Source organism: Nanorana parkeri, unplaced genomic scaffold, assembly GCF_000935625.1.
Source record: "Nanorana parkeri isolate BGI_ZX_2015 unplaced genomic scaffold, ASM93562v1 scaffold1288, whole genome shotgun sequence".
Lineage (NCBI taxonomy): Eukaryota > Metazoa > Chordata > Amphibia > Anura > Dicroglossidae > Nanorana > Nanorana parkeri.
In genome coordinates this window covers 191,741-202,980 of record NW_017307556.1, presented here as the reverse complement: position 1 = coordinate 202,980, position 11,240 = coordinate 191,741, and the positions used below count along the sequence as shown (strand labels likewise).

The 11,240-nt window shown below is 40.7% G+C and overlaps 1 protein-coding gene across 3 annotated transcripts in view; it reads right to left on the bottom strand.

The window, feature by feature from the left end:
• Positions 1-11,240, bottom strand: part of DRD2 (dopamine receptor D2) — a 107,331-nt gene that overhangs the window by 9,583 nt on the left and 86,508 nt on the right. The window contains exons 5-6 of one of the 3 annotated variants that reach the window (XM_018569106.1): positions 5,903-5,993; positions 3,742-3,749 (exon numbers count right to left, since the gene is read on the bottom strand). In XM_018569106.1, coding sequence (XP_018424608.1) covers positions 3,742-3,749; positions 5,903-5,993 — 99 coding nt within the window. The remainder of the gene's footprint in view (positions 1-3,741; positions 3,750-5,902; positions 5,994-11,240) is intronic. The other 2 variants (XM_018569105.1, XM_018569104.1) reach the window with 2 other exon arrangements.

Sequence of the window (11,240 nt, the reverse complement as noted above, 5' to 3'; positions counted from 1 at the left end):
CACCGATCGGCACCCCATACACGCGATCCGCCGGCTCTAAAGCCGGCGGATCGCTTGTATGGTATCAGGCATCGCTGCCTGTTTTAAAAAAACTGCAATTTCCCGCTCGCGAGGGGGCGTGTTTGAGCGGACGTCTAGAGACGCCCGCTCAGATCTAGAGAGCTCCGGGCCGGCCGTTTTTCTACTACGGCCGGCCCGGAGGCAGTTAAATAGCGTAGGCCTCCAGAAAATAAGAATACACATTGTATTTCATCTTCAGCCAATCGGCTTGTGTGTATAAATCTGCGCCTCAGGATGCGAAGTCCATTTGGTTGTCACACGCAAGCTGATTAACTGAAGATGCAGTCTTATATCTGGCCGCGCCCAGTTCAGACACTGCACGCGAACCCCCATGCCTTACAGCTTTGCTTTGCTCCGCGCGGCTTTGCATGCAGTGTGTCAGGGGCTTTACACTTCCTCAGTGTGTTATTGCACACATTACTGCATGAGCACTTGTGTTACTGCATTGTGGAACCATTTATTTTAAAATGCTGCCATGTCAATACACCTTATGATCATGCTGACAATAGTTTTAGCAGACGGTGTAAAGTCAGATGTCATTATAGGATAACTTGTTCATTATTGGTCTGGATTCAGACAAATATACACTTTAACTGCAAAATTACACCACCTGACATTACAATTGCATATTCAATTTCTTACATTAAAAGGGAACTAAACCAGTCTGCAATGTAATGAATTACTTTGCAGTTATATGATCAAACAAAAAAGTAGCATATTTTGCCACACCACTTATTTTACTTATGAAATATTTAACAGTAGCTATATGTGTAAAGTTGTGAGAGCTGCTTGCCATAGACTAATGGCTAATGACAAATAAATAATTTCCCACCTGCAATCTGCAGCTTAATATTCCCATGCCCTACGCCACATGTTGACGGAAAGTTTATTTAACCATTTCCTTTTACAGGTAGCATCTAGCAATCAGAGTAATTTTACTTTTTAAAGATTTTGAATAATCATAAAGTCATTGAGACGTTAACTGATATATACTGATGCTGTTACATTTGGATAGGACATCTCTAGTCACAAAAGGGTTAAGCTATCAGCATCCTGTGAATGTTTTCACTCTCAGCAAGAGTATTTGCTAAGTTGATATGAGATTTGGTGATGTCTTGCACATTTCCTATTTAGGGTGAGCTAAGTTGTCTGAGAGAACAATTTAAATGATTTGGGTGCTTCTGCTGTGCACATTGAAGATTAATTGCTACACAGTGCCTGCAGTGACAGAGATGAGCGATGGCTTGTTTGAAAGCTAATTTACTTCTTGTCAAGGATATGTAATTATTTGAATGCTCATAGCTTGGCTACAGGTTTACTTGAAGGAATTATCATTTGGTGGCAATTTATGAAAGTGGATGTGAGTTACTTATTTTCAAACTTTCAAATATGTCGATAGGAGAAAATTAAACTCCGCAACCAGCAAAAAATTACCCTACCTAAGAAAACCTAGACCTTACATTGAGACAATTACCAGACATTAGATACAGTGGTCTCAGGAACAGTAGGGGATGTTCTGAGCTTCTCCTGGCTCTGCCCCACCATTTTATCTGAGATCTAATAGGGCTTTTAGGGGTAGTCCTGTAGAGCCTCCCCCAACATGAAGGTATCTGGGGAATCCCCCTAGGTACACCACTAGGCAGACCAATCCTGTACCAATGGGTTACTTATCATGCTAGCTGAGTTGGTGGGCATCATGTAACATGGAAACAACCATTATACAAAGAGCCAGTGCCTCAAATCTTCCTTGCATGTTGTCAGAAATGTATCTCCGAGGAGAAGAAATGGATACCATCCCAGCAACTGTCAATAAGATGGCATAGTGATATCATTTCAGCATCACTTTGTAGTACCCCCTCAGCACATCTGCTGGATTCCCTGCAAGTGTCTGGAATGTAAGCAGATTTATAGCAGGATGAGAGGGAAAACATATATAAAAAGGGCCCTTTCATTCGGCACTGATACCATAAAGCTGCAAGACCATGCATCAGCCCAAAGATGATTGTACAGTAATGTTTGTCATAACTGTGTGCATTTTTTTTTTACTGAAGCTTAGACGCCAATATTCCACTAGAGCGGCGTTTTGCTTTATAGTCAGACTTAGGGATTTTGATAAACCTCTGTGTATCAGTACCACTAAGATCTAGAAGAAGGGGCTGATCTTGGAATTAACTATTATTACAAATTATAAACATCTCACAGACAGTACTCAACTGCTTTATAGTCAAATAATATAGTTGATTTTCAGAAAAATGCCATTTGTTTATTTTCCATTGAATGCATGTGCTGATTTGTTTAACTATTCTAAACATATTCTTTGAAATCATATGGTATAAGTATGTGATGATGAATTTGTGTATTTCTGACAACCCTCTTGACCATAACTTTTTTCTATGCTATTATGCCTGATTGTAATAGCTGGCTGTGTCAAATATGCCTTAGTTATATTATTACTTTAACAATGAACCTTGAGGTTCCTTGTGTAACCTTGTATTGCCAGTCTCAGATCAAAAAGCCTGTTGTATGACCAGAATTCTTGCATTCCAATACAGTAATTGACACTTAGAAAATGCTTCAATCTGTGTTATAATACTTACCACTTTCTTTTTATTAGCTGGGAAACTCCCGTTGGATTTAACAAAGACAGCGCACAGCTTCACATCTTCTGGATGAGTGCATTTGTCCTAAGAAACAAAACATTTAATGCTGGAAGTGAAAGGATCAGCATTTGATTGACTTCCAAAGTGGTTCTATGAGAACTTTTTTGTGCAGCTAAATTATTATTATTGCCTTAAATATCACCCAGTTTGAAGTCTATTGAGACACATGTACTTACATACACAATTGTTTTGTGGGTGTACAAACTGTATTATTAATGGTAAGTCACACACTACTAGTTCATGAAACAGTGACACTTTAAACAAAAGGTACACTGCTCAATCAATATGAGCTCCCTCTTATGGTTGTACAAAGAATGTGGTTGGTTAGTAAATTGTGTAGGAATGTCTGCCTTTGTTATTTCAGGGAAAAGGCAATATTTGTTTTTAGAGAATTCTAAAGGCAGAAAACAAATTCTGGAAGCTTTGTATAATCCCTTTACATTAAAGAAAATAATTGCTGATTGACTCTCCTTCTGACATAGCTAGCTGTCTATGTACACATTGCAGTTCAGTGCATGAAGTAGATGACAACCCAAACTGGATGATATTTAGGGGTTTATTCACTAAGCTGCCTAAGGCAGTCGGGTAAATAACCAACCCAAAGCAAAGGGAGCCACACGCTGTTTTGTTATTCACTTCAGCCCTGTACAGCTGAAAACAGCCATAAATCGGATGCCTTCAGCATCCTTCTCTTCACTTTGGTTCGGCTGAGCCAAAATGAAGAACATGTTCACCTCAGCTGATCCAACATCTGCATCGGCTGAGGCGAGCGTACGGTGGTTCAGTCTCTGATTATCATCCCTATTCTCATAGGGGCTAAACAGTGCGAAGTCCATTTGGTTGTCACACGCAAGCTGATTAACTGAAGATGCAGTCTTATATCTGGCCGCGCCCAGTTCAGACACTGCACGCGAACCCCCATGCCTTACAGCTTTGCTTTGCTCCGCGCGGCTTTGCATGCAGTGTGTCAGGGGCTTTACACTTCCTCAGTGTGTTATTGCACACATTACTGCATGAGCACTTGTGTTACTGCATTGTGGAACCATTTATTTTAAAATGCTGCCATGTCAATACACCTTATGATCATGCTGACAATAGTTTTAGCAGACGGTGTAAAGTCAGATGTCATTATAGGATAACTTGTTCATTATTGGTCTGGATTCAGACAAATATACACTTTAACTGCAAAATTACACCACCTGACATTACAATTGCATATTCAATTTCTTACATTAAAAGGGAACTAAACCAGTCTGCAATGTAATGAATTACTTTGCAGTTATATGATCAAACAAAAAAGTAGCATATTTTGCCACACCACTTATTTTACTTATGAAATATTTAACAGTAGCTATATGTGTAAAGTTGTGAGAGCTGCTTGCCATAGACTAATGGCTAATGACAAATAAATAATTTCCCACCTGCAATCTGCAGCTTAATATTCCCATGCCCTACGCCACATGTTGACGGAAAGTTTATTTAACCATTTCCTTTTACAGGTAGCATCTAGCAATCAGAGTAATTTTACTTTTTAAAGATTTTGAATAATCATAAAGTCATTGAGACGTTAACTGATATATACTGATGCTGTTACATTTGGATAGGACATCTCTAGTCACAAAAGGGTTAAGCTATCAGCATCCTGTGAATGTTTTCACTCTCAGCAAGAGTATTTGCTAAGTTGATATGAGATTTGGTGATGTCTTGCACATTTCCTATTTAGGGTGAGCTAAGTTGTCTGAGAGAACAATTTAAATGATTTGGGTGCTTCTGCTGTGCACATTGAAGATTAATTGCTACACAGTGCCTGCAGTGACAGAGATGAGCGATGGCTTGTTTGAAAGCTAATTTACTTCTTGTCAAGGATATGTAATTATTTGAATGCTCATAGCTTGGCTACAGGTTTACTTGAAGGAATTATCATTTGGTGGCAATTTATGAAAGTGGATGTGAGTTACTTATTTTCAAACTTTCAAATATGTCGATAGGAGAAAATTAAACTCCGCAACCAGCAAAAAATTACCCTACCTAAGAAAACCTAGACCTTACATTGAGACAATTACCAGACATTAGATACAGTGGTCTCAGGAACAGTAGGGGATGTTCTGAGCTTCTCCTGGCTCTGCCCCACCATTTTATCTGAGATCTAATAGGGCTTTTAGGGGTAGTCCTGTAGAGCCTCCCCCAACATGAAGGTATCTGGGGAATCCCCCTAGGTACACCACTAGGCAGACCAATCCTGTACCAATGGGTTACTTATCATGCTAGCTGAGTTGGTGGGCATCATGTAACATGGAAACAACCATTATACAAAGAGCCAGTGCCTCAAATCTTCCTTGCATGTTGTCAGAAATGTATCTCCGAGGAGAAGAAATGGATACCATCCCAGCAACTGTCAATAAGATGGCATAGTGATATCATTTCAGCATCACTTTGTAGTACCCCCTCAGCACATCTGCTGGATTCCCTGCAAGTGTCTGGAATGTAAGCAGATTTATAGCAGGATGAGAGGGAAAACATATATAAAAAGGGCCCTTTCATTCGGCACTGATACCATAAAGCTGCAAGACCATGCATCAGCCCAAAGATGATTGTACAGTAATGTTTGTCATAACTGTGTGCATTTTTTTTTTACTGAAGCTTAGACGCCAATATTCCACTAGAGCGGCGTTTTGCTTTATAGTCAGACTTAGGGATTTTGATAAACCTCTGTGTATCAGTACCACTAAGATCTAGAAGAAGGGGCTGATCTTGGAATTAACTATTATTACAAATTATAAACATCTCACAGACAGTACTCAACTGCTTTATAGTCAAATAATATAGTTGATTTTCAGAAAAATGCCATTTGTTTATTTTCCATTGAATGCATGTGCTGATTTGTTTAACTATTCTAAACATATTCTTTGAAATCATATGGTATAAGTATGTGATGATGAATTTGTGTATTTCTGACAACCCTCTTGACCATAACTTTTTTCTATGCTATTATGCCTGATTGTAATAGCTGGCTGTGTCAAATATGCCTTAGTTATATTATTACTTTAACAATGAACCTTGAGGTTCCTTGTGTAACCTTGTATTGCCAGTCTCAGATCAAAAAGCCTGTTGTATGACCAGAATTCTTGCATTCCAATACAGTAATTGACACTTAGAAAATGCTTCAATCTGTGTTATAATACTTACCACTTTCTTTTTATTAGCTGGGAAACTCCCGTTGGATTTAACAAAGACAGCGCACAGCTTCACATCTTCTGGATGAGTGCATTTGTCCTAAGAAACAAAACATTTAATGCTGGAAGTGAAAGGATCAGCATTTGATTGACTTCCAAAGTGGTTCTATGAGAACTTTTTTGTGCAGCTAAATTATTATTATTGCCTTAAATATCACCCAGTTTGAAGTCTATTGAGACACATGTACTTACATACACAATTGTTTTGTGGGTGTACAAACTGTATTATTAATGGTAAGTCACACACTACTAGTTCATGAAACAGTGACACTTTAAACAAAAGGTACACTGCTCAATCAATATGAGCTCCCTCTTATGGTTGTACAAAGAATGTGGTTGGTTAGTAAATTGTGTAGGAATGTCTGCCTTTGTTATTTCAGGGAAAAGGCAATATTTGTTTTTAGAGAATTCTAAAGGCAGAAAACAAATTCTGGAAGCTTTGTATAATCCCTTTACATTAAAGAAAATAATTGCTGATTGACTCTCCTTCTGACATAGCTAGCTGTCTATGTACACATTGCAGTTCAGTGCATGAAGTAGATGACAACCCAAACTGGATGATATTTAGGGGTTTATTCACTAAGCTGCCTAAGGCAGTCGGGTAAATAACCAACCCAAAGCAAAGGGAGCCACACGCTGTTTTGTTATTCACTTCAGCCCTGTACAGCTGAAAACAGCCATAAATCGGATGCCTTCAGCATCCTTCTCTTCACTTTGGTTCGGCTGAGCCAAAATGAAGAACATGTTCACCTCAGCTGATCCAACATCTGCATCGGCTGAGGCGAGCGTACGGTGGTTCAGTCTCTGATTATCATCCCTATTCTCATAGGGGCTAAACAGCAGTGAGTGAATAGCCGAAAGTTATTCAGCTTGGTTATTCTGCTCGCCACCTTGGAGGTAGTTAGCAGAATAAAAAAATGTAAACAAAAGAAAAAAAATTAAAACTAGCATGGAGCCCCCCTCCCAATTCCTACCAGACCCTTTAGGTCTGGTAGGAATGTTAGGAGGGACCTCCCGAGTTAAAAATAAGAAAAAACTGTGTGGGGTTTCCCCCCCAAAGTCATGTAAGACTCTTAGGGTCTGGGGTGAAAGGAGGAACCCCACCACCCAAAAATGGCAAACAAAACATGGGGTCCCCCTAAAATTTTCAACCAGACCCTTAATCTGAGCACTGGCCTGGCAGGGCAGGAAAGGGGGCACAAGCGGGCAGAGGTATACCAGGCTTACCTCGGGTCGCTCCAGCGCCACCCACCGTAACCAGACATGCCCAGCTCATCATCCGACTCCTCAGCCCGCACGTCAGCTGGCTGCTTAAAGCCGTGGCGGTTATGATTGTTTGGCGTCTTACTATGGAAGGGTGAATGCTGAACAATCACCTCCTGCAGTTACCAGGAACTCACAGCCTTAGACACTGTGAGAGCGAACATACAGGCATCTCCCTGTGGGGAATTACAATGGAGCTCCTGCTCACTACTGCTGCCGCCTCCCCTGGCAGTGGTCGGCTGAATCACGCATCCTCAGCTACTGACTCCTTGCTGCTGACAATTACCAACCGCAAGTACCCTATAACTACTGTATCAGTAGTTACCTCTGTCAGCATCACTGAACTGTTGCCTGTATATACTTACTCAATACTGAATACTCAATACCAACTATTGTGCTAAACCTCAACAACTTCACATACCTAGTATAGCCGTTGTGTCAGTGTTGCTTGCTGCCACAATAGATGCTGTCACTGAACTGTTGCCTGTATATACTTACTCAATACTGAATGTGTTAGTATTTCCTGTTGCCATTAAAGTTGCTGCACAGTTCTCCCCTTGCACGTGTAAACCCCCACATGCACCACTAGATGGCTGTATGAGTTAATACCCCATGCTGCATAAGTTGAGATACCATAACTTTATCTGTGTAGCGTTACAAGAGGACAGTGGCCTGTCATTGTATGACAATAAATGGGAGGAGCCAGCCATGATGTCACGGTTGACTTCTCCCATTTGTTTACATTCGGCCACCACCTGTCAGAATTTTATTTTGCGGCGGGAGTTCATCTCGTGTGGTCGGGCCAGCGTGTGTCAGAATCTTTTTTATTTTTATGAGTCGGCGGCGGTGTGGATATTGCTGGACAATGTAATTAATCTTGGATTACCTTGTTGGATCATTTTTGGGAATTTTTTGGCTTTTTAATTAAAGGAATTGTCAAATACTTTTTTTTTCAATTACAGGATTTTTTTCTAAAAGTCTGGTCTTTTTATATACATTTTTGTTAACCCCTTAGTGAATGAGTAGGGGTATAAGTACCTCTTACTCATTCACAATGGTGGCAGCATCTGGGTGCCTCCTTTAAGAAAGGGTTACCCCGATGCGAATAAGCCCCCTGCCGAAGACCCCACAACCACTGGATCAGGGTTGTGGGGAAGAGACCCTTGTCCCCATCGGCATGAGGACAAGGTGCTTTTCCAGGCGTCCCCAAGGGCATTTGGCCTGGTATGGGGTGGGGGAGCACTCGCTTGTCCCCCCTTTCCTGCCCTGCCAGTGCTCAGATTAAGGGCCTGGTTGGGAATTTTTGGGGGACCACACTTTTTCCCCCCTTTTTTGTGCTTGGCAGACCGTTCTCCCTGCTTCAGTTGTGTCTTCGTCTCAGTCCAGCATATACTTCGGCTGGCTGGCAGTAACAGTATACAAATAACAAATACAAAAAAAGGTAAGAAAAAACACAACTGCAAAGAACACTAAATTAAATAAACTAAACTACCCTATATACACCTCCCTAAATAAAGAGTATTAAAGCATTTTTCCTAAGCAACTCAATAAAAAAATTAATCATTCCTCCTTTGCAAAAATCACTAGCGGTATAGTCCATCCATTGTGGTGACATCATCACACTGTGTTCCTGATGACATCATCTTACATGCAGATACAACCTTTCAAAGGTATTCTTCTTATTGTGAAGAATTTAGTGCAGTTATATTTTGTAATATGACTTTCTGCTTTATAAAACGCAAAAAGATAGAGGGTTCAATTTAAAACAATTTAGGATGGCTATCAATATTTTTATAGATTACTAGTAGGGTTAGTTATGGAGGTGATTAAACCCTAAACAGATATAAGCTAAAATAAAGAGGAATAAAAATATTTGGGTTCATAAGAGGTGTTCTAAATCATTACACTATGGATGCAACTCAAAAAATAGGACTGGTTAATTTATTTTATTGTATTTAGTTATTTTATTTATTTTTAAAGAAATAATCACTGACAATTTACAAAGACGTTGACACACTGGACAATGTGTGTGGGTAATAATAAGCACACCCAATGCTCAATAAGCCCAACTACAGTCAAAACATTTTTTTAGTTAAGGGTACAGTTGGAAATAGCCATTGAGGAGATGTTCCCTTGTTTTCTGTTCCTGTGACACCAGGACAAGCAATAGACAAGACAAGAGAAGAAGTGTCACCAGAATAGGAAGACATAGACAGCAATACGCATCTCACACATTACTTAAAATCTACTGTTAGCCTGTCACCTTTGGAGAGATCTCCCACCACTTTCTGTCACTGCTATTGGAAGCTTCTCTTAGCTTAGTGAATTAGGTGAAATCATGTGCAAGCAAAAATACTGTTTTTTTTTTTAATTCCCCTTGCTCAGGGAAACATACCCTTCAATGTGCAAATTTCCATGCAAAGTGAATAGCCTATTTGCCTTTAGTAAATTAACCCCAATATCTTCAAAAAGGACACAGACAGTAATAGAAATCTTACATGTTCACCTCAGCTGATCCAACATCTGCATCGGCTGAGGCGAGCGTACGGTGGTTCAGTCTCTGATTATCATCCCTATTCTCATAGGGGCTAAACAGCAGTGAGTGAATAGCCGAAAGTTATTCAGCTTGGTTATTCTGCTCGCCACCTTGGAGGTAGTTAGCAGAATAAAAAAATGTAAACAAAAGAAAAAAAATTAAAACTAGCATGGAGCCCCCCTCCCAATTCCTACCAGACCCTTTAGGTCTGGTAGGAATGTTAGGAGGGACCTCCCGAGTTAAAAATAAGAAAAAACTGTGTGGGGTTTCCCCCCCAAAGTCATGTAAGACTCTTAGGGTCTGGGGTGAAAGGAGGAACCCCACCACCCAAAAATGGCAAACAAAACATGGGGTCCCCCTAAAATTTTCAACCAGACCCTTAATCTGAGCACTGGCCTGGCAGGGCAGGAAAGGGGGCACAAGCGGGCAGAGGTATACCAGGCTTACCTCGGGTCGCTCCAGCGCCACCCACCGTAACCAGACATGCCCAGCTCATCATCCGACTCCTCAGCCCGCACGTCAGCTGGCTGCTTAAAGCCGTGGCGGTTATGATTGTTTGGCGTCTTACTATGGAAGGGTGAATGCTGAACAATCACCTCCTGCAGTTACCAGGAACTCACAGCCTTAGACACTGTGAGAGCGAACATACAGGCATCTCCCTGTGGGGAATTACAATGGAGCTCCTGCTCACTACTGCTGCCGCCTCCCCTGGCAGTGGTCGGCTGAATCACGCATCCTCAGCTACTGACTCCTTGCTGCTGACAATTACCAACCGCAAGTACCCTATAACTACTGTATCAGTAATTACCTATGTCAGCATCACTGAACTGTTGCCTGTATATACTTACTCAATACTGAATACTCAATACCAACTATTGTGCTAAACCTCAACAACTTCACATACCTAGTATAGCCGTTGTGTCAGTGTTGCTTGCTGCCACAATAGATGCTGTCACTGAACTGTTGCCTGTATATACTTACTCAATACTGAATGTGTTAGTATTTCCTGTTGCCATTAAAGTTGCTGCACAGTTCTCCCCTTGCACGTGTAAACCCCCACATGCACCACTAGATGGCTGTATGAGTTAATACCCCATGCTGCATAAGTTGAGATACCATAACTTTATCTGTGTAGCGTTACAAGAGGACAGTGGCCTGTCATTGTATGACAATAAATGGGAGGAGCCAGCCATGATGTCACGGTTGACTTCTCCCATTTGTTTACATTCGGCCACCACCTGTCAGAATTTTATTTTGCGGCGGGAGTTCATCTCGTGTGGTCGGGCCAGCGTGTGTCAGAATCTTTTTTATTTTTATGAGTCGGCGGCGGTGTGGATATTGCTGGACAATGTAATTAATCTTGGATTACCTTGTTGGATCATTTTTGGGAATTTTTTGGCTTTTTAATTAAAGGAATTGTCAAATACTTTTTTTTTCAATTACAGGATTTTTTTCTAAAAGTCTGGTCTTTTTATATACATTTTTGTT